This window comes from Chionomys nivalis, chromosome 2 (genome assembly GCF_950005125.1).
Source record: "Chionomys nivalis chromosome 2, mChiNiv1.1, whole genome shotgun sequence".
Taxonomy (NCBI): domain Eukaryota; kingdom Metazoa; phylum Chordata; class Mammalia; order Rodentia; family Cricetidae; genus Chionomys; species Chionomys nivalis.
In genome coordinates, this window is record NC_080087.1 from 111,349,837 (window position 1) to 111,374,091 (window position 24,255).

General features: G+C 42.9%; 1 protein-coding gene, 1 long non-coding RNA gene and 1 pseudogene across 2 annotated transcripts in view; 1 reads left to right on the forward strand and 2 right to left on the reverse strand.

Annotated features, from left to right (window-relative positions):
* Nucleotides 1-3,651: 3,651 nt before the first annotated feature.
* LOC130870145 (uncharacterized) lies at nucleotides 3,652-9,880 on the reverse strand. Its single transcript, XR_009056694.1, has 3 exons — nucleotides 9,815-9,880; nucleotides 6,098-6,148; nucleotides 3,652-3,756 (listed from the first exon to the last, which is right to left on the reverse strand). It is a non-coding gene; the product is annotated as an uncharacterized LOC130870145 (long non-coding RNA).
* A 1,770-nt stretch (nucleotides 9,881-11,650) lies between these two features.
* The window catches only part of LOC130869285 (nuclear autoantigen Sp-100-like), a 41,254-nt gene continuing 28,649 nt past the window's right edge, over nucleotides 11,651-24,255 (reverse strand). The window contains exons 10-12 of the mRNA XM_057761287.1: nucleotides 23,297-23,416; nucleotides 15,586-15,639; nucleotides 11,651-11,727 (exon numbers count right to left, since the gene is read on the reverse strand). Of these exons, the coding sequence (XP_057617270.1) occupies nucleotides 11,651-11,727; nucleotides 15,586-15,639; nucleotides 23,297-23,416 (251 nt within the window). The remainder of the gene's footprint in view (nucleotides 11,728-15,585; nucleotides 15,640-23,296; nucleotides 23,417-24,255) is intronic.
* Nucleotides 15,920-19,019, forward strand: LOC130862701 (protein DEK-like; annotated as a pseudogene).

A 24,255-nucleotide genomic window follows, 5' to 3' on the forward strand; every position in this document is an offset into this window, starting at 1 on the left:
TCTGTTTCATATGTATGAAGAATGAGCAAATGATGTGGTCACATGAATGTGATTCTGAATGCCTGCATCCCTTATGTGTGTCTTACGAAGTGCATATGGTTTTAAATCTATAAGGTACCTTACGACACGTGGACTGGTGCCATCTTGGGTGGGATAGGTAAGATGACCTAACTACCATCTTTGCTAAGGGTGACCATGTGACCTTTTTGTTCAAGGGTAAAAGAGATACTTGACCACCATCTTGATGAAGGGCAAGAAGGACGGGTGAGGTGACCCAGCCATCATCTTTACTAAGGTTGCTCTTTGTCTTGTCTCACCTTTTACTCAAGTTTTCGTCTCTACTTCCTCTTATACTGACTCTGTTGAGTGTGGTATATTTGTGCAGTGGTGTGTTTTGTGGAAGGGCCCACCAGAGCAGCCATTTCACGCAGGAACCCCACCTACCTGCGTCACCTGCAGTGAATCAGCTTCTTTTCTTGGCTCCAAAGCCCTGCATAAGTCTGTCTACTCTCTCTTTCTTTACATGCCCTGTCCTCTTGTTACAACATGCAAATCAGAGATGTAGAAGCCAGCTTCCAATTGCTCAGTATTCTTGTGACTTTTGATTTAACTTTGTGTGAATATAAGCTAGCTTTAACTCTGTATGTGTGTGTGTATGCGACTTAAATTCAACTGCGTGTGTGTGTACACGTGCTTATTGTTAAAAATGCTCTAAACAGTTCTAATGATTTTTCTTCATTGTGCCTCTTTCTAGAATAAGAAAACAAGTCTAGAATATTTTAAATCAGTATGCACTTTTAGAAATGATAAAATTTTATGGCTAGATCTGTTAAAACATACTGTATATGTGATTCAACTCTGTTTTAAAATACATTTTATATTCTGATAAAAATTTAAGTTTAGAAAGATCTATTTCAGATTAACAAAAGCTAATTTAGAGATTTACAGTACCCAGTCCTTCCTGTAAGCTGTTCTTCGCTGATGTCAATTTTTAATGTTAAGTTTTTATTGAAAAGGGAAATTTTTCTTTACCCTTTGTCCTTCTCAAGCAAAAATGTGACTTGCTAAGATAAAACCAGTTACAGCGAAGATGGAAGACTCTGGATAAAACATTTCTCCGCAACGTCTCAGCTTGGATTCAGCTCTCCAGGCAGATCCTGTGCTGGTGTCATTGTAATCATAACTCAGATACACCCAACAGACAGGCCTCAGATGCTCAGAGATCTGGAGAGCACGATATCTCAAATGTTTATTTAAAAAAGGCCTTTTGTAATAGAGAGACGGGTCAGCTCCTGCCATCACCCCTTATTTCTCCAAAGAAGATGGAAGGGAACAGAAGAACCTCCAACTAGAATTTGCTTCACAAGTGGCAGCACTAGCCACTGATCAAAACTGCTTTTCACCTCAGCTGCTGTCAAGACCTTCTTCAGACTGTGGACAATGGAACACTGGAATCGACTGCCTCATATTGCTAGACAAGAGGTAGGCTGATCTTCCTACAAGTTCCTAAACCACAGGATCTTCTGAAGACTGGCAGGTCTAGACCTAATAGCAGAAGAGTGATGTTGCCCTTACTAACCATGGAGGATCCTGGGGAGTGACTGTCTAGGGAGCCAATAAAGTAAGTCTCTGCCATCTTTAATCATCATTATCCTTCTCAAGTTCTTTGCTGCAGTTTGACAACTGGTAGGTTTGCCAGCTTAACAGCAGGAACCAAGGCTGCAACTGCTTTCTCAGTTCTCTATGTAAAATTCAGCACACCGGCCTCACCGCATCTCTCTGTCTGCCTCTCCTTTTCTTTCTATCTCTGTCTCTCTTTCCCTTTCTCTCTTCCATCCCCCGTTCTCTTTATCTCAATAAAACTTTAGCTCTGCCTGCATGGCATATCTGTCTCTTGCCTGCCATAAAGTCTCTGGCTGTCACCTGCCAAGATCCCTCTCATGCAGAATCATTACAAAGGGCACTGCTGCTCCGCAGAAGACCCAGATTCAGTTCTCAGAACCCACATGGGGCTCACATCCATGACTCCAGATCTGATGTCCACTTCTGGTCCCCATGATCACCAGGCATACTCAGTGCACAGACACATGCAGCCCAACACTCATAGTCAGAAAATAAAAGTAAATCTTAAAGAACTGTGCTGTGGAAAGGAAGATCAACCATGATAGAGGACAGTGGCATTGCATTCTAACAACTACAATTCCCACACTATTTTATGTCCATTATCATAGCAATGTGGTGAGAGAAGTTTCATAAAAGAGGAGGTTCAGCATTAGGGAGCCTGATGCAGAAGACAGAGAAACTGACTTGAGGTTGAGCTATGGTTTGCAAGTCTCCCCCCGAGGTCATATATTGAAAACCTGGTCCTTGACAAGGTGATATGTGAGGTGGCACTAGATCATGGAGGGTCCTGCCTTTGGGAGGGATTAACATAGTTCTCATGGGACCCCAGCCATGGTCTGGTTTCCTGTCTTATGGTGTGATCTCTTCCTCCTCCATGTCATACCCCTGCCATAATACCATCTGCCCTCCGTCTCTCTCCAAAGGCCTATATATGAGGCTGCCTGATCTTGGCCTTTTAGCCTCTAAATCTGTAAATTAAATAGAGCAGCCTGACTGAATATTTCAGTAGAGCAAAGAACACTGGACTAATACACCAAGAGAGCTGATGTTAGAGGTATCCAAATTCCAATCCAAATCCTCTGTGTTTATTTTTTTTAACTTAGGTTAAAGTCTGACAGAGGTTACATCTAATGGACCCACAAAGGTTGATGCTGACTTTCTCAGACACATATACTTCCCATCCTGGTGTGTTAGGGCTTACTCTGGTATGAGATACTAAACAGGCATCTTATCACCCTTTTTCACAAGGGGAAGGGGAGATGGCCTGATAGGCCAGGGGCATATGATATTTAAACTCTCAAGACTGCAGTTTAGGGTGGAGCTCAGTGAGAGAGCATTTGCCTCACAGGCACAAGGCCCTGGGTTTAATCCTAATAGTACAAGAAAATGAAAAAAAAAAAAAAACAAAAACAGCAATGCCCTTATTGCTGCTCCTCCCTTGGGTTTGGTGCAGAAAAGAATGAACACAACAGGCCTGAGACTCTCCAAAGAAACACCACCACGCAGAGTCGGACTTTGTCTATAGTCTGCAAGTGTGACTTTGGAGAGAGGAGAGAGCTTCTGTAAATGCCAAAATCACAGAGTAACTCTCCATGCCGAGACCATTTATACACAGCTCTCTTCCCACAGGAGACCCATTTTCCTCGTGAGTATCTGGATTTGGTGTGCGCTATGCAGATAGGTACCTGCATAAATCTATGCTGTTAGAAGCTCTGATCCTGGGCTTGGGCAGCCCCTTGGAAGAAAGCCTTTCACACTTTCATTGCTGGGGTGGTTGATTGCACCCTCTGTGTCCCCACTAGGAGATCAATGTTAAGTATTTCTGGCTCCTCTGGACTTGGCCTTGGCCTCTCACGCCCTCTTCTCGTTTGTAACTTGACCTCAAATTCTCACTTCAGTAATGGGTGTGACGTTGCCAATATCCTGAGTCCTGCAAACTTACTCTGGGATGAGACACTCCAACACAGGTGCCCACCCTATACATGGTGTCATTGTCCAGGTGAAGAGCACAGAAGATCTGAAACTCACCTTTCTTAAATTTCTCCACATACAGAGTCCCCTTAGCAGTACCACAGGTCACTGGAAGCTCAGGAAGGTTAAAATCCACATTGCTTTGTCTGGGATCTCTCAGTCCTGCAGGGACATATTTTGCTTTATTCTAGAACTGTGCACACCCTTCCCTCTACCCACTTTGGTATCTTGTTTCTGCAACTAATCCCCAGGAATTAGTTACACTTGAAGGTATTTCTTTTATGAATGATTAGGTTCTTACAGATAACAACCTGCTCTGCTCCGAACCGCTGAACTGCATAGTGGCTGAAGCCTTGTGTATCAGAATCCCAGCTCTCAAACTTGTTGGTCACAGCAGCCACTGTACAGTGACTTATCTACGAATATTTTGAATAGATCATTCTCATTATGCAATGGCTTTGGAGTTCTGCAGATGGGAATAATAACTCTCAAATTTTGTTCTGCTGTTGGAGGCATCTCCAGTAGAGGGGGATGGAAGGGGGCACCCAATGAGGTGATGTCCTCACTCTCTTTTCATCTGATTTGCTGTCTTTCTCCTCTCCTGAGCTTGCCTGAGGCCTCAGGCAGTTTCTCTAGAAGATTCTGCAATTCTAGAGGAGCCCTGCATACCACTCAACGGGTGTTTGTTTAGACACAGAAAGCTATGAGGGTGTTTAAATTTAAACAACATGGTGTTGATATGGCTACCTGATATGTCAGCTAAAACATGGCTGACACTGTACATGGTGGGAAGGGTGGGGACAATGAGTTAGCACATTGGGTTAGCTGACACCAGATATCTGGAGACCCCAAAGTAAATAGTGATGTCATGTTTTAGATAATCAGTTCTGGTAGAGAGTTGCTTTTGCGTGGCTTTGAGACCACCTTTACCAGCTTGCCTGCCTGTATGTGTTTGTCTGCTGGCCTGTGTGTCTACCTCCACTCAGCCTGCCTGTCTATGTCCCAGCACATGCCTGGTGCCTGCTGGTGATGCCTGTGTCTGGTAGTTTGTGTGTATGTCTCATTTGTGTGCGATCTAATTTCAATGAACCAGATATTGAAGGCCTTAAAATGAACTTCCGTATTAGTGGCTTCTGCCTTTCCAGCCAGTTAAAGATTTCATCAAAGACACTGTGGGGCTGGGATGGGGTGGGAGGAGCATCCCACAGCTGCTTCAGAGCAGTCTCTCAAAACAGCATTGGCCCTGGCAGGGCACTCAGGTTAACTCACCTGAAACTGGATCTACATTTTCTTTTTTAAAATGTGCATTGGCATTTTACCTACATGTACATCTGCACGAGGGTGTCAGATATTGGGGTTACAGACAGTAATGAATTGCCATGTGGGTGCTGGGAATTAAACCAGGTCTCCTGGAAGAGCAGTTAGTGCTTTTAATGCTGAGCCATCTCTCCAGCCCCTCCTAGTCTCCTCTTTACAGATAAATAGAGTTAAGAAATGACAGGCTAAAGGCACATAGGAGTTGAGTAATTAGAACACAGGTCTTGTTTACTGTCAAGGTCTGTGTGTTTCCATGGATTTCTACATGGGCAAGGAATAGTTATGCTAAATGTCATGTGGGTCACATACTTTATCTCTTACCTCAAATATGTTCAGTACATGAAGACACATGCAGCCCTGAGTCCCTCCCAAATCTACTAAGTAGTCGGAGGAATGGGAGTTACCAGCACTCTGTCTGGTTCTGTTGACACTGACCAACGCTGATGATGATCTTATAACTTGGTACTGATTTCAACAGCCAATCAAGAAAGCCAGCTTGTCACTCAGGGCGCAGAGTACACAGTAAGAGCTTAGCTACTTCGTCAACGTTTGTTATGGCTCTTCTGACAAGCTGTGGACCTCACCCTAGGTGTCCACCAGCAGAGAAATCAGTAAAGAAACTGATTTATGTACACAGTGGAATTTCTTCAGCCATGAAAAGAAAATCAAAATTATTGCCATTTGCAGGAAAATGGATACAACTGGAGATCATCATGGTAAGCACACTTAGTGAGGCTCAGAAAGACAAAGGTGTGTTTGCTCTCATCTGTGGCTCTTGAGTATTTGCACAGAGACACAAAACTATATGTACAGATGATAAGAAAGTAGGAGCAAATTTGTCTGGGAGACAAAGGGGGATCAACAGGAATCAGGAGTGGAGGGCCATGGGCCCTGGTGGAATTTGCTCAAAGAATGCTTATTTGCTTGCATGGAAATTGTCTATGAGACCCAGTATAATATAGTATAAAATGAAAAAGAATTATTTAATTCCAGGCATGGCTGCTTATGCCTTTAATCCCAGTACCTGGAAAGCAGAGGTAGTTGGATTCCCATGAGTTCAAGATAAGACTGGTTTACATAGCATTTTCCAGGCCAGCTAGGACTGCATAGTGACTGAGATCCTGCCTCATTAACATTTTAAAAGATTATTATTCATTGAAAGTTGATAAACCACATTTTTCTTTACCTCGTTTTCTGCGTCTTTGTGAAGAACTGTTGATACGTCTCCTCGTGTAAGCTGAGAAAACATCACACAAGTCTCTTATTGATAGCATCACATTGCAAGCAACACTTTACAGAAACACTGTTTAAAGCTAACTTTCCTGAATCCTGTTTAGTACTTTCTGAAAGATAAAATCCAGACCAGAAGTCAGGAGCATTTCTGGTAAAGGCCTGGACAGTATACATCCAAGGTCTTGTGGTCGCTGGTTTGCTTTGTGATTCCTTAGCTTTTCATTCATATGAGGAAGCATCCATAGACTACATGTAAATAAAATGAAATTTTCTAATAAAACTTTATTAATAAATAACTGACAAGTCAGATTTTTCCTCTTGGCTATAGGTTGCTGACTTCTGATCTAGATTTAATTATAAAGGTGGTAATCATCAGGGTTTATGTGTTGACTAGATGTGACACACACAAAAAGAACAAGTCACTTCATAAGCATGATTAAGACAATAATGGCCAAATCAGTTTGAATGATAAAGTTGGGGATTTAGAGGTCTGTTTGTTCCTTCTCAGTCTGTGCCCACAGCTGGCATCACAAGGATATTTTTTAGGAAGTACAGACCCTGAAATAAAGCCTCCTCCATATATACAGTCATAAGTACTCCTTCCTTTGAGCAGGGCATGTCTAGATTGGGTTGCAAAGGAATCTTGCCTTAGTGAGATGTAAGTAATTCTTGAGATAATACTACGTTTTCTGGGTCTTGGTCATAATAGTTACAAAGATACTTAAAAAACCCCAACCCTTTTGGGATATAAATGGCTCCATGAAACACCTATTGATTGATTGCTACAAGGTTTCCCTATGTAGCCTAGGTTGGCTTCAAACTTGCAATTCTCCTGCCTTTGCCACTGTCTCCTCAGTCCTGAGATCCGCAGGTGTGAGCCGCAGCCCAGCCCAGGAGGCATGTACAGATGAGTAACATTTCAAGAGCTGGAGTGTTATGACTCACACTGCCCTTAGTGAGCTAACAGATACCATGGAGAGTCAAGGAACCAGAGCTTCCTTGCCTTGCATAAAGGAAGAATCACCTTGGTTTTTAGCCAGGCTTCGAGAAGCAGGTAAATCAGGAAGAAATGGACGTATCAAGGACATAGGTAAAGTTTTCTCACTACCTCTTGTTTGTCCCCCAGTACAAATTGCTCTTAATTGAGCAGTGTCCAAGAAGTGATTGGACCAAATTTGGTGATAGCTGTGTGGTGGGTGGGAGTGGTAGGCTACCCGCACTGGGGGGTGGTGCTCAGTGTAAGACACTGTCATTCATGATGCTGAAGTCCTAGATATGACCAGGGCAAACTCCCTACTCCTCTTTCCCTCCACCCCATGGTCACATAGGAAGCCACCTGAGCTCTGTCTGCTCTTTCCACATGACCAAACTGGAGCCCAGCCTTGGCTGTAGCCTCAGTGTGTTCCACAACTGCCCCCTTGAGCTGTGTGGGTTCTGCTCTCAGTTCCCCTCTGTTTAGACCTTCTTGGACTTGTGATCTATTCCTCTATTTCTACCCAAACTAATTGAAGCCAAAGAAACAAACATGTGCTTTACTCTCTCCCAGATCACATGTGTTAAGGAGCTGGTGGTCTGGCTCTGGATTCCTGCAGGTACAGTGCAGATGGGAGGTAAAATGCCCTGGTGAAGTAGGACTCAACTATTCTTGTCTCTTCTAGTCATTTTTTAAAAATTTTAAATATCTACTTTTTAAAAAATGAGTTTTTTTGTCTTTATTTTCTGTGCATTGGTATTTTGCCTGCATGTACGTCTGTGTGAGGGTGTCAGATACCCTGGAGGGAGAGTTACAGGCAGCTGAAAGCTGCCATTGGGGTGCTGGGAATTGAACCCAGGTCCTCTGGAAGAACAGAGAACTCATAACTGATGAGCCATCTGTGTAGCCCAGCTTTTCTAGTCTTAATGGCCACCTAATATTCACACAACTGTACACGGACCATTTAAAATAATAATGTAGCCACAACCACCACATGGTATTTTAAACAATTTCGTTAATAATACTATCATCCTAAGAGAGAGAGGTTGTCAGGGTACGAGTCTTGGGATTTCTCAGAGTATCATCAGGTGTCGGGATGACTGTGAACAGTGTACCAGGACCCCAAATCCTGGGTCAGGACTCTTGTCTAAGCATGCTGCACAGAGCACAGAAGGGGACAGGGAGTGTGATCATGCCAGTGTCAACCTTCCCTACTCCAGGACCCCTGAGAGAGGCTACATTTCTTTTTCTGTCCCCTTTTTATTGTTGTTGTTTATTTACTTGCAGAGATAGGGTCTCACTCTACACCCTATGCTTGGGTGGGATTCAGTATGTAGCCCAGGGGAGAGAGAGTACATTTTTCTGAACATAGTTGTCAGACATTTCCTTCAAGTCAAGCCAAAGGTTTGGCATGACCAACACATGAATCCCGTCTCTGGATACTGCAGGGAATACAAGACTATCAGACTCATTCCATGTTGTGTACAGACGAAGGTTATGGCTAAAGATCGTCAGGTGTATCTGGTGACTGGGCTGAGAATTGGCAAGGGAATTTATGAAGAAGCATGATTCGTGTAACCTAGAAGGAACTCTGGAGAAGGGAACTTGATGGGTGTATTTGGGAGATACACTGCCCATGTTGACAGCACTAGGCTGTTGATCTTCTAGAAAGACATTTGATGTCCTAATTACAAAGCAAGTCAGTCACTACCAACCTTGGGCACTCCTTTTGCTGGACTAAGTGAAAATTCATGGTGATACACATGCATGCATATGCACATACAGACATACAGTGAGATAGCAGGTTGCATGGAGGAAGAGGGGTAAAGAAAATCAAAAGAGAGGCAGGAAGGAGGGAGAAAAGGAGAGAAAATGAACCGTTAGTTTAGAACAATGATTCAGCAATTTGTCATATTCGGACTGTGGTCTCAGTGGGGCAGACTCCTCTCTCTGTGCTCAATTCACTTCTTCTCAGCAGTTTTCTGTGGCTGAAATTGAAGCTCTAGCAGCTGCAGAACCACTACAAACGGCACAGGAGACTTTCAATGTAGAGAACAGATGTGATGGGACAGAAGTGAGGGTCTGAGGAGCTGATTCGGGCAGCTGTACAGGTCTCTCAATGGAAGACAGCAGGACTGGCTGCTCCACCTCACCTTCCAGCCAGTTACCCAGAAGCCATGGTAGATGCTCCCCAGACTGGAGAAGCAGCTATCCATGGTGCTTACCAAGTTGTTTCGAGAGTTATAGACTGTGAAGCCACCCAAAGAGCTGGGGTGACCTTGACAATAGCCAATCTAACATGCTACTTAACTTACAGATGAGTTCAGCTGAGACATAAGGGAAGAGTTGACTGACTCAGGTCTGTGCAGTGACCTCATGGAGTTGATCCTGAGGAGGGGCAGCTGTACCATTTGTCACTCACAGGTGTTCATTCTGTTTTGCTTGACAACTAATTCTGCCAACAAAAGTTCAGCAGAGGTTGTAGTGACCTTGTCTAATCATAGATGCATTAAGGCACTTGTTAGTGGGGCTGTCTTCTTTTGTTTCTTTCCACAATGTACTTTGGGAACTGACTAAATAGGGTATGTTTTTCAACAGTTACCATGGCTACAATGAGCAGTTAGAGAAGTATATTTGTTATTGGGAGTATATAATAAAAAAATGAAAATTTAGTATTGAAAATGTTTTGTTTTTAACCTTTTTTCCATATTGTGGGCACTGGCATTTTGATGTTCCGAATTACATATTTTTCAATTTTGCTTCTCTTTTTCCCTGAGAAGATAGTAAACAAAAACAAAATCAGATACTTTTAAAAGGTTGCAATTTAAAAGCAGAATAAAAATGATAAAAATATAATACTTTGAAAAAATGAAATTGCCATTTTAAAAAACATTCATTTTGTCTTACTAAAGGTATAGTAAATAATAATATCATTTAACATAAAATGAATTCATTTGTTACATGAAGATAAGAAAATTCCATTTGTGCTTACTTATTTTTTTTTGACCATCCTTTCCCAAGGTAGAGTTGTTCTTAGCATATGTGGTATCTACAAAGCAAAGGCAGTGGTCAGAGAACTGTAAACTCTGATAAAAGTCACAAGCATTACGATAGTTTGTATCATTGCTTGGGAAGTCTGGTGTGCGTGTGTGCGTGTGTGTGTGTGTGTGTGTGCATACTACAGTAAGTATGTCTGTCCCTGGTGTAAAAATACAATTATTTTGCTATTTTTCTCCCACATCAGCAGTATATAAGTATGTAAATTTAGTTGATAGGATTGAGCCTGTTAAACATGAGTTCATTGTCACTTCCTGCTTTCTACACTTTCTAAAATTAAAAAGGAGCTCCCAGGATAACTGGATATATACCAGCCATAACACTGAGAATGAAATGTATCTAGCCACAGTGGCCTTCAGTCATCAGATTGCTGACATCCTATGGGCCAAGGCTGGGCAAGCTACATCTGATCCACGTCTTAGGTATTCCCGAGTTTCCTCCCCAGTACTCAGTTCAGAAGAGGAGCTACCGTGTATTCCCACAGAAAAAAAGGAAAAGTCCTAAACAATTCTAGTCTTCGGAACCAAACCAGCAAGAGATTCTTGACTGGAAAAAAGGGCTGGGAAAATAGCTCAGTCGGTAAAGTGTTTGCCACTAAGCATAAGGACCTGAGTTCAGATCCCCAGTACTGTGTAAAAACCTGGGTGCAGCAGTGAGCATCTATGATCCCAGAGCTGAGGAGATATAGACAGGAAGGCTCCTGAAGCCCACTCACCAGCCACCCTCACTGTATCAGTGAGTTCCAGGTTCAAAGTGATACCTTTGTCTCAAAATGAAGCAGAGAGATAGAAGATATTTAACATCAACTCCCAGCATCTACACATATGCACAAATAGAAACCTGTATGAGGGTGTAGGAAGGCTCAATCCTGCCAAATTGAAGGGTAACTGGGGAGGGATAGTCCTGCCAGCCTGTGATGGAGAGGACGGGTAGGGTTGAGTAATCCTGCAGCCTGTGTGAGAAGGGTAGGAGAGACCTGCAGTTTATTTGGGAGGCATAGAGACAATGCTGTCAGCAGGCCAACCTTGCCTTTATCTGAGCTGTTGGTCAAACTTGCTCCAGAAACTGCCCCCAACGCTGGAGCTGGGGCTGGGGCCAACTTTGCCCTGGTGGCCATTCTCTTCTGTGATCGTTTCTTAGACCTCATGCCCTTTCTGAGGTTATTTGTGCACCATCTGCTTCCCTTTCTGTTTACTATGGAGTCTTGGGCATGGTGAGTGACAAAGCCAGTCTTTAAGGTCTCAGGGCCCTAGAAATGTAGAATGAAGTGACCTCTCCACCCAGGATCAACTTCATCCTCTTTACTTGGGTGAAAAGCTTATACTGTTGACTGTTTTTGAGACCTGTGTGCCATAGCCAATGGCTCCAACTCACCTGAACCAAAAGCATCACGTGAATGATCTACCATCCAGGCTAACTCTCTTTTGCTTAAAAGGGTGTCTAGGCTTTAGTTACAGAGAGAATTATTTGCTACATCTAGAATTTTAAATTGTTCTTACGTCTTGTCTTTCTTTGTCTTTTCCTGGTGCTCGAGCTCTTAGTATCAGACGTATCTGGAAAGAAAAAGGAAAAGAAAACCAGCAATGTAGAACCAAAATGCCTACAGGAATTCCATGACATCTTAAGTAGTCAGTATTGAGTATATCTGCTTAATTGGACAGTATTTGGACTACAAAGATACTCTCATGATCTTTCCTGTTTCTTTCCTTCCAAAAAGGATAGAGACCCACAGCCATTCAATCCTCACTGCACATCATTCCACAAATTGAATACTTGGGGGCTGAGGGGTCTGGCCATCGGTAAGAAGAAGAGCACTGTCACTCAACTACGGTGATCTCATTAAGCCCCGATTCATAATGATTTTGAATGAATAAGTGAGTACATGGCTGCTCCTAGGTATGGCTGAGGAGATTTATTGTAAATGTGAGAGAGATGTTCTGGAATAATCTTTTCTGTATACAGCGAAGATGTGTCTTTGCCAAGGCACCTTCTGACGGGTTTAATAAAGGAGCTGACTGGCTGGTAGCTAGGCAGGAGGTATAGGCGGGACAGACAGTCAGAGCATGGTGGGAGGAAGAATGGTGGAGTCTCAAGTCAGGGAGACAGAGAGGGAAGCAAGATGAATGTGCTGTGTGTAAAGAAGGTACAGCCACGTGGCAAAGGGTGGATAAGAATAACAGGCTAATTTAAAATGTAAGAATTAGCTGGTAACCAGCTTGAGCTATCACCTGAGCATTTATAAATAATAGTAAGTTTCTGAATGTTTATTTGCTGAGAGACAGAGAAACTCTGCCTACAGGAAGAGAACAGTCACAAGCATCTGGAAGGGTCCAGAGTGAACCAGGTCTGGAGTTGGGGGTGAGGGGAGGGGAGATCCGGGAGTGGAGACAATCAGTGGCCAAGAGAGCTAGAGACCAGGCTACCAAAATGGCTGAGCTTATACAGGATCAGAAGCTGGGGGAAGGGAAGCAAGGCCCAGTTCCTGGGAGGGAGAAGTTTAGGGTAGGGGGTGAGGTGATAAGTGTTGGGAGGAACCATAAATACTGAGTGAGACTTGTCTTGGGTTTCATTGACACATTACAGATTTCTTTTTATTTAAAAAGAACAAAAAGGTCCAGGGGGCTGGAGAGATGGCTCAGTGGTTAAGAGCATTGCCTGCTCTTCCAAAGGTCCTGAGTTCAATTCCCGGCAACCACATGGTGGCTCGCAACCATCTGTAATGAGGTCTGGTGCCCTCTTCTGGCCTGCAGACATACACACAGACAGAATATTGTATATATAATAAATAAAAAATAGTTAAAAAAAAAAAAGATCCAGATGAGAGAATGGTCTCCCAGGTAGCCTGTTGTGCAGTGCTGTGTGGTCAGAAGCAACCACGGCAAAGAGCTTGAGACTCTGATGTTCTAGGTGCAGACGAGCCGGTCTTATGCTTTTCACCCAGCTCACTGCTTAGTACTCAGCTCCAGGCTTCTGATAGAATCATTTTCTTTCCTTCTTTTTTGTTTTGTTTTGATTTGGTTTGTTTATTTCTGAGACAGGGTTCCTCTGTGTAGCCCTGTCTGTCCTGGAACTCACTCTGTAGACCAGGTTGGCCTCGAACTCACAGAGATCCACCTGCCGCTGCCTCCAGTGCTGGAATTAAAGTTTTGCACCACCAGCACCTGGTTACTTTATGGATTCAGAAGAGTTGTGATCACAGAGCTGAGGAGATGACTCAGATGACTCAGAATTCCCATTTAAAAAGAAAATCTGGCTATGGTGACATGCATTTGTAACTGCAGTGCTGGGGAGATGGAGACAGACAGGTCCTTGGGCTCACTGACTCAGCCTGCTTGGTGAGCTCCAGGCCAGCGAGAGACTCTGTCTCATAAATAACCAGGGGTCACTCCTGAGAAATGATACCTGAAGAATATTACCTGAGGTTTATCTCTCAGCTACATACACAGAGAGACACACAAACACACAGATACACACACATACATATATACACACACACACAAGGAGAGAGAGAGAGAGAGAGAGAGAGAGAGAGACAGACAGACAGACAGATAGACAGAGAAAGACAGAGGCAGAAAGAGTACAAATGTGGCTACCTGACAATATCAATTGGGGAACCAAGAAAGAAGAGAAGTCTAGAAAGAGGAAACTAGGTAAAATTTGCAAAGCTCTGAAATTCCAGTGCAAGAATGTACCTACCCTTGGAGCTCATGATCCTACCTCAGGTTTACTATTTTATCTTATGAGCTAACCCTGAAGGTGAGGGAATTCTCATACCACACTTTTCTTTTACTTGTTCCTTTTGGGGCCTCCTGTGACGTTTGTATCTTTTCAACATGTTTTGACAGCATTGCTTTTCTCTTGGGGTAATTATGGGAGTGTTAAATAAAGATGGTGGGTCTTCTATTTCTCTGATGACCACTGGGAACAGGGCCAGGCAACTCCTCCACCTAAAAATCTGTATTAAAAATTGAGCTTCTAGCCATTCTGACAGGTGTAAGATGGTATCTTAAAGTTGTCTTGATTTGCATTTCCCTGATCACTAAGGAAATTGAGCATGACCTTAAGTGTCTTTTGGCCATTTGAACTTCTTCTGTTGAGAATTCTCTGTTCAGCTCAGTGCCCCATTTTATAATTAGGTTGATTAGTTTTTTACAGTCTAGTTTCTTGAGTTCATTATATATTTTGGAGATCAGACCTTTGTCAGTTGCGGGGTTGGTCAAGATCTTCTCCCAGTCAGTGGGTTGTCTTTTTGTCTTAGTGACAGTGTCCTTTGCTTTACAGAAGCTTCTCAGTTTCAGGAGGTCCCGTTTATTCAATGTTGCCCTTAATGTCTGTGCTGCTGGGGTTATACGTAGGAAGTGTTCTCCTGTGCCCATGTGTTGTAGAGTACTTCCCACTTTCTCTTCTGTCAGGTTCAGTGTGTTCAGGACTGAGTCTGAAAAAAGCATGGGATAAAACCAGACTCGCTGAACATAATGGACAATGAGAACTGCAGAGAAGTCAAGAACAATGGAGAGAGAGCAAGAGCATGGAACTCAGCATGCACCCACACACTGAGACAATGGGGATGTTCTATAGGGAACTCACCAAGGACAGCTGGCCTGGGTCTGAAAAAGCATGGGATAAAACTGGACTTGCTGAACATATCAGACAATGAGGACTACTGAGAACTCAAGAACAATGGCAATGGGTTTTTGATCCTACTGCACGTACTGGCTTGTGGGAGCCTAGGCAGATTGGAAGCTCACCTTACTAGACCTGGATGGAGGTGGGTGGTCCTTGGACTTCTGACAGGGCAGGGAACCCTGATTGCTCTTAGGGCTGATGAGGGAGTGGGACTTGATTGAGGGAGGGGGAGGGAAATGGGAGGTGGTGGCGAGGAGGAGGCAGAAATCTTTTAAAAAAAAAAAAAGAACAATGACACTGGGTTTTGATCCTACTGCACTTACTGGTTTGGTGGGAGCCTAGGCAGTTTGGATGCTCACCTTACTAGACCTGGAAGGAGGTGGGAGGTCCTTGGACTTCCCACAGGGCAGGGAACCCTGACTGCTCTTCAGGCTGATGAGGGAGGGGGACTTGATTGGGGAAGGGGGAGGGAAATGGGAGGTGGTGGTGGGGAGGAGGCAGAAATCTTTAATAATTAAAGAAAGAAAGAAAGAAAAAAATTGAACTTCTACTAAATATTAGAAAGACTTTTAATAAATAAATGAAATCACTAAGTTCTTTGGATTCGCCCAAAGAAGTTAACAAAAACAAAAGTTAGCCTGCCTGATCAACTTAGAAGTTAAAGCAGGAATTACCTAAAATCAAAACTAAACTTGTATTGTACTTTGAAGAATAGGGCCAAGAAGAGTTAATCTCTTGTTGAACACACAGTTCACCTATCTTAAAGAGTTCTTATTTTCTCCTACCTCTTCTCCTATGTATGTTTATGAATGTAGGAGGATTTCTGGAATTTTCAGGCTCTGTAAGATAAAAAGGAGAAAAACTATTATGTTATGGAAAATTATTTTAAGATGTGTAACAATTGTTTATGCTGTGGAGCATTTGTTTAATGATGCAAAGATGTGTTGCATTCTTTTATGTTGCATTTGTTAACTCTGCGAAGCTGTGTTACTCTGCCTGCCTAAAACACTTGAGAGCGAGGAAGGAGAAAGGATAGGTGAGGCTGGCAGGCAGGGAGAATAACAGAAGGAGAAATCTGGGAAGAGTAAGGAGAAAGAGCAAGGAAAGGAGGAGAGGAAGATGCTAGTGGACAGTTACCCAGCCCCCCTACCCCCCAGCCCCCCAGCGCCCTAGCCCCCAGCCCCCCCAGCCCTCCAGCCCCCCAGCGCCCCAGCCCCCTAGCCCCCCAGCGCCCCAGCCCCCTAGTCCCCCAGCGCCCCAGCCCTCCAGCCCCTCAGCCCCCAGCCCCCCAGCGCCCCAGCGCCCCAACCCCCCAGCCCCCCAGCCCCCCAGCCAACCATGTAGTAAGTGTGAAAGTAAGATTACAGAAGTAAGAAAAAGACAAACATCCACAGGCCACAGGTAGACAGGTTAATCTAAGGAAAGCTGGCAAGAAACAAGCCAAGCTAAGGCCAGGCATTTATAATTAATCATAAGCCTCTGGGTGTGTGGTTTATTTTGGAGCTGGGTGGCGGTTCCCCCAAAGGACCCAAGAATAAAGAGTAAAAAGAGCAAAAAAAAATCCAAAAGAGTATAAAGAGCAATAAACAAAACAACCAACAACAACACCGTTATTTGTACTCAAAGTTAATTTTGTGGCTGTGCATCAAAGGAGCCTGTGTCCCACGACAGTCTGAAGGAATGCTTCTCTTCTATTGAACCTGGTTCCAGAGGCCCTAGTCTGAGACTGAACCCATCCTGGATTGCGCTTTAATTCTTTGTGGTTGTCTGTCCAGGACCAGTAGCTCCAGTTTTCTCAAGTATAAATGAACAACAACCTAGTTACCAGGGCTCCCTGCTAAGGTTCTGTGATGACCAGATGACTACTTTCTTCGTTAAAATTCTACAAAAACTTAACATATGCCAACATATTAACCACAATTTAGACAGGGATATCTGTAGTTGCTTTTAAAAAAAAGATTTAAGGATTCTGAGGAGACAAGCGCGGCCTCCTAGTGTGCACCCGCTGTCCGCAACCCCCCCAGCGGAAGCAGAGGACCGCCCAGCACAGCAGCTGGCTTCTGAGAAGGAGCCCAAATTGCCAGACCCCAGGGAGAAGAGGGAGGAAGAGGGGAGGGAAGGAGGAGGAGAAAAGAGGAGGGGAGAAGGAGGAGGCAGAGGAGGAGGAGGAGGAGGAGGAGGAGGAGGAGGAGGAGGAGGAGGAGGAGGAGGAGAAAGAAGAGTCTCATTGTGGAAGGCAAGAGAGAAAAGAAGAAAGTAGAAAGATTGACAATGCAAGTGTCTTCTTTACACAGAGAGCCATTTACAATTGCACAAGGGAAGGGTCAGAAACGTTGTGAAATTGAAAGGATACATTTCTTTCTGAGTAAGAAAAAAACAGATGAACTTAGAAATCTACACAAACTGCTTTACAACAGAGCAGGCAGAGTGTCCTCATTAAAGAAGAATATGGGTCAGTTCAGTGACTTTCCATTTGAAAAAGGCAGTACCCAGTATAAAAAGAAAGAAGAAGTGCTGAAAAAGTTTAGAAATGCCATGTTAAAGAGCATCTGTGAGGTTCTTGATTTAGAGAGATCAGGTGTGAAGAGCAAACTAGTGAAGAGGATCTTGAATTTCTTAATGCATCCAAAGCCTTCTGGCAAACTATTGCCAAAATCCAAAAAATCTTCAAGCAAAGGTAGTAAAAAGGAATGAAGCAACAAGGAAGTCAAAGCAAACCAAATGTCCTGAAATGAGAAGAAAAATAAGGAAGAGTCTTCAGAAGATGAAGAGAAAGAAAGTGAAGAGGAGCAACCACCAAAACAGACAGCTATAAAAGAAAACACAAAACCAAAAGCTGCTGCTGAAAGTAACGAGTCTGTAAAAAGTGCTGATGTTAAGAAGGCAGACAGCAGCGCCACCAAGAAGAATCAAACAGTTCCAAAAAAGAATCTGAACCTGAAGATAGTTCTGATGGTGAATCATTAATTAAAAAATTGAAAAAAACACCTACAGATGAAGAGTTAAAGGAAGCAATGAAGAAATTACTGGCTGATGCTAACTTGGAAGAAGTCACAATGAAGCAGATTTGCAAAGAGGTACATGAAAACTATCCCACTTAAGATTTAACTGAGAGGAAAGATTTCATTAAAACAGCTGTAGAAGAGCGAATCTCTTCAACTAGAGGACAGACGGCTGCTCTCGGATTGGAAGGTATGATTTATACCAGCAAAGAGAATGTATTTTCTTTTTTAAGTCTATCGTCGGTAGAACTTGCTGCTGACCCTTGGAGTGTTAAATATATTTGAGCCTGCTGTTTTAAATTGCATTTCCTTGCAGTTTTCAGTTTAAGTCTTGCATGGCAGTAATTGTTTCTGGCTTTCATAGTTGTACATTTTGGATTTCTTTATTGTGAGGTCATAGATTTCTGAACTGTTGTGGATTTTACTGCATTTAATGTTAGCTTAAGACACTTTTAATCAAAGCAAAAACTATTATAACCAGCATTTATTCGTGCAGAGACTATTGCAGTATTTAGTATATGAAATATTTTGAATACACCCTCTGTCCATGTGAACGTAGTGGCAGTTTGTTCATCATATGAGAGCACAGCCTTTCAGATGACTGAGTTGGAACTTTTTCTGCATGCATATATATGTCAAGTTGTCAGCATGACAGAAGCGACAGATGTTATTTTTGGATTTTTAAAATCCAATTTGTTGTATATAATTCTTTGGTTTGTTTATTTTATTATTTAATTAATTTATTTATTTTTGTATTTTTTAGATTTGTTAAGAAAAATAGGACACCTCTGAAGATCGGCCTGGAACGCTCCAGGAGCACCACGAGGCTCGCGAGCAAGACGCTTGCACAGGAGCCCGGTCCTGAGCGGTACACGCGATTGGGCACAGCAGCCCACCCTCCCCTGGCTTGGAGGGAGGAGGTCCAAAGGGACCACACACGGTGGGCGGAGCGAAACGCGCGACGCGGGGAACAACGGAGCCTCCGGTGCACCTCACAGGAACCCCCAGGAACCACAGCGAGGAGTGCGGGGGCCGGGGGGCGGGGGCGAGCTTTCACAGGGCGCAGACCGGATAACTGCACCCCTGCCTTCCACACACCACCGGTAAGGGTGGGGAGGAGAGACGAGGGGGCCGCTGGCAGAACTAGAAGAGCTACCGCCATTCGCCATGAATGTCCTTCCCTCGCCTGGCGCGGCTTAGGCCTCCGGCCCGAATGAACACAAGACGAGAGCATCACATCGATCGACAATAATTTTTTAAATTTCTTTTGTGCAGATCAGTTTTTAAGCTCATGAGGGTAGGTGTTTTACACTTGTAACTAAAGAATGCCAGTGTTCAGCAGGCAGCATGACAGAGCAGTCAGTTCAGTGGCGGCAGCACTGGAGGGGACTGTCCAGTTCTGCTTTGCTCTCAAAGTGTCATCAATTTGTGGTATGTTAAGTGTCATAGAAATTTTATATTAAGGATAAACCAAAATCAACACATCAGAGTTTCAAAAAACTGGGAAAGGGTGAGCACACGTGGCTTATATATAAGTGAATTGATAGTAACTAGTAACTAAACTCCTTTGACCATTGTAATAATTATGATTAAAGTATCAGATGTAATGCCAGAAGATGGTATATGAGCAGTGTACGGTAACTCCTATTAAAAGTGTCAGATTGTAATGCTGGCAATGTAGGTATCTTTGAAAGCATTTCTCAAAAACCATACATTAAATTTCTTTGACGTATTATAGAAATGAAGGCTGTTTGATTTTTAAATTTTGGTCAATCAAGTAAATACAGTCTGCCCCTGAATTTAAATTTTGTCTTTTGACTGTCCTAATAACATATTTCTGAATTATAAAAATAAGCTGCTTTGGCAAGCGTGACAATTGATGTACCAACTGAGTGTTTAATTTCTGCATCATAAATCAGCTATATTAATGCTGAGCATTAACAGGTATCTTCACACATTTGGCTTTAGTATGCGTAGAGTGAAATGGAACAAGTAACTAAATGGGGACTAAAAATTGGCCTTTACTTTTAAGTAATTTGATATAAATCTTGGCAATCAAGAATAAATTGATACTTTTTTTAAAAAAAGATTTAAACCTTTTATTTTGCACATGATTGTTTGCTTGTCTGTGCATCACATTCAGGCTTTGTGCCCTTGGAGATCAAAAGAGGACGCCAGCCCTGCAGAGAGAGTTTCAGTGCTGGGAACCAAACCTGAATTCTCTGCAGAAGCAGTAAGTGCTTTTAACTGCTGAGCCATCTCTGCAGCCCTTATGCTGTGGGACAATGGTCTGTACCCTGTCACTTGTATTACCGTTAATAAAATGCTGATTGACCAGTAGGTAGGCAGGAAGTAGAGGCGGGACAATGAGAACATGAGAACTCTGGAAAGAGGGAAGTTTAAGTCCATCCCAGCCTCAGAGGAAGCAAGATGTGACTGCCTCGCCAAAAATGGTACCAAGCCATGTGGCTCACACAGGAATTATGGGCTAAAATAAATTATAAGAATTAGTTAACAAGAAGAGCCAATCAGTTTATAATTGATGTAGATCTCTGTGTGATTCTTTGGGACTGAATGACTGTAGCATGGGGCAGGACAGAGAAACCTCAGACTTATCATATCTGTTTGATATGTAAATAACACAAATTATTGTTTGTAGACTTTCTAAGCTAATGACAAATGACAGTGTTATCAATAAACAGAAGAATTCTATTCTTATTATAATCTATAAACTATAGAGCCACTGCAGAAACTAACTGCGCTATTTCAACTCTTTAGTATTAATAGGTACAATCTCATGGAGTAAAGAGAGTATCCTTTTATTAGTTAATTAATTTATTTATTTTTGCTATATTTCATTTTATCTCTCAGCTGGGCTTGTCCAGATAAATCATTCTCTGGTGAGTTTGGATTTTCTGATAAGACCAGAGAAGAAGAATGGAAAAAGTGGTGTTCTAGAGTTGCAGAATCAAGGCTTATGGAGAATGCTTGGATTACAATTCGAGCCATTGTGGTTCAATTGGGACATCCCATAGACCAGAAGTTGCGATTCTAGCCAACTTCTGGTACAATCTAGTGTCTTGAGCATGTGACTTCACAGGCCTCCTTTCCCTCATTTGATTCTAAGTCATGGATATTGATCACTGTACCAAACAGTAGAATTATCAGGAATCCCTTGGTTCTGAAAAGAAACCAACTTAGTATGAAATTCCCTAATAAGAAATTTTAGAAATACCCTGAATCTGCTTAAAAAGCCTGGCATCCATCCATGCATTTGGGTCTGCTTTCTAAATTACCAGAACAGTAGGCTAGTGAAACCTCATTTTGATGACTAAGGCAGATGCAATTCACTGTCAAGGGGCCATCTGAAATCCCCTGGCCTTTTTCTTGCTAAGACTTAACTTCCTACTCACTCCACCCCATTCCTGCTCATCTTTTTGAATTCCCATCATCTCTTGTATTTCTTGTAGGGAAACTTGGAAAGTCTTATGTTGAAGAGCCCGAAGAGATAGTTCTGTTGGTAAGGTTCTTGACACACAAGCATGAAGACATGAGTTGAATCTCTACAATCCATGGTGACTCACACATGCAATCCAAGAGCTAGAGAGATTCATTGGCTAAACAGTATAGCTAAATTTGTGAGTTCTAATGCCCCCCCCCCCATGAGAGACCCTCTATCAAAAAACAAGGTGAATGTCTCTTTAAGAGTAGCACCTGATACTGACCTCTGGCCTCTACAAGTACGCACACATGTGAACGCGCACACACACAAACACACACACACACAAACAAAGAGGCCTTGAAAATCTTATGTCGAACAATTGCTATTGATCTGATACTTCCCACATTTCTATGAAAAATAATATTTTGCCTTTGAACCAAAGACACAGAGTGTATTTGTAGTCTAAAACCTAAAACACATTTCTACTTTTAAAAGATACATGAAAGTCGGGTGGTGGTAACACTCGCCTTTTAACCCAGTACTTGGGGAGGTAGAGGCAGGCAGATCTCTATGAGTTTGAAGCCAGCCTGGTCTACAAGGCTGGGTCGAGGACAGGCTCCAAACCTACAGAGAAACCTTGTCTCGAAAAAACAAAAACTAAAAACCAAACAAAAGAAACCCACAAAAAAGCAAAAATAAACACACAAAAGACAGATGAGCAACTAAAATGAAGGCACCTTTTCAAAGTTTGCTCTTTTGTAACCTTAAGACCAAGAAGTGTTTTCATTTGACCTCAGGTTTTGTCCTAGAGTGTTTTCCCTGAGGAAGCACATGCCTAAAGTCTTCTGGATCTAGGAAAGGAATCACCAAGGGGCACACTATAGAATCTTAATCTTCCAGCAACCAAGATAGGGCTGAGATAATCAAGCCTTTCTAGTCCCCCCGCATGTGTGTTTCTATGTTTGTGTGTGAGAGAGAGTCTTGTGCAGCCAAGAATGACCTTGAGTCCCTGATTCTCCTGGCTCCACCCCCAGAGTGCAGGCTTACAGGTTCATGACATCACACCCAGAAACCTTCCTATCCCACAGTTTAGGAAAGAAACTATTCAGTACCCAGGATGACAGTCTAATACTCCATTAGACTTTGGAGATTACATAGACACATATCATCTGTGACTGGTTTGTTTCACCTAGGAGAAAAGGACGTCTATGTTCTTTAAGGATGTTATAAAGAAAGAAGTACACATTATTTATAAAGTCTTGAAAAACCGCTCCAAAAGCCATGACTTGATGAAGAATTTTGTTAGGAACAGTACTTTGTGTTTCAGAAGGTTTTATCTTGAGCCTCTATTTGTGTCTACTTAGCCACATAGCTGGATGACTTGCTTTTGGACTCTTGTCTAAGTTTCTGCTTAGAGGAAGTATGATCTTCCAATAAAGGAGCAGGAAGCCTTTTGCTTTCTATAGAAATCATTGGATGAGTCTAACACTTAGTAAACATGATAATTAGTTTATGAAACAAACTCACTGAGGCCAGAGGAATGGCTCAGTGGTTAAAGTGCTTGTTGTACAAGCATGAGGACCTGAACCCAAGATGTGCAGTCAGACACTGTAGAATGGACTGTAATCCCAGGGTCCGTACAGCAGGACAGGTAGCCAAGACAGAATCCGTGGAAGACTGTGGTCCAGGTAGCCTGGCATACATGTCAATGAACAAGAGGTTAGGTCTCAAACAAAGTAGAAGATGAGGAGGAGCACCCGGGATTGTCTTCTGACCTCCATGAACATGCACACCAGTACTTATACACATGAACACATGCCCAAGTGTGCATGCGCACACAAATGCACGCTCACTCACATACACATGCCTGTTTCTATTGTGTTAAAAATGCATGACTCTATCTACTAATAGGGTAAGATTAATCCCCCGAAGTGTATACAATGATTCTCCTGCATTTTCTAAAAGAATCAAGTGAAATTCAATGGACAGAACAGGTTTGAGGGATCCATCATACAGAACAGACTCAGAACAAAACCCATCATAAAACAGTACCTTGAGAGCAGATGCCCACAGCCTGTCTTGCTCTCTGGGTTTCCTTACTTGACTGGCAGGTGACTGAGGTGGATTCCTCTGAGAAGATGTTTTCATCATCAAAATTATCTCCGGTAAGGTCTGCATAAAGGAAAGAAAGAAAAGTGCCTTAAGTATCTTAGTGGAGTTGAATTTTTGGACTGCCAGTTCCCTAATAATAATACAGAGATTTTCTATTAATTATGAAAGCTTGTCCTTAGCTTAAGCTGTTCCCAAATAGCTCTTAAAACTTTAACCTGTTTAATCTATATTTTGCCACATGGCTCATTGCCTTTCCTCAGTACAGTACTTCCAACTTCCTCTGTATTTCGCTGGCAAATCCCCACCTCTGAGATTGTTCCCTGAATTTCTGTCTCAGCCCAGAAGTGCTGCCTGTTGTCTCCCACCTAGCTATTGGCCATTCTGCTCTTTATAAATCAATCCAAAGGTGGCTTAGGCAGGTGAGGTAAAACAGTGACACATCTTCACCCAGTGTGATCAAACATTCTGCAACACCTTAGCGGTGACAGCAGGCACACACAGTAGGGAAAACCTGAGTGTGAACATTAAGAAGACCTGAATAGTTAACTCCAGGCTGTACACCATTCCCTTAAGGTTGTGAACCAACAACTGACCAAACTGTCATAGAGGTGGTCCCTCCTTGCAACTGACAAGCATCTTGTCTGTACCCTCATTCTGGTTCTCACTTCCCCACACCCTCACCTTCCTCTTTTTCACTCCTTTGCTCCTTAGCTTTCTTCTTGGCTCTGTTCATCCTCCTGTTCTTCATCTGTACCCAGCAATGGACCTCTTGGTCCTTGTTGTGCTTCCCTGCCCATCTCTTCTCACACATATTTTGGTTCCCTGATATTCTTTCTCTCTTCTTAACTCCTACCAACCCTCCCCCCACCACATACACCTGCCTTCTCTTAATTTAGAAA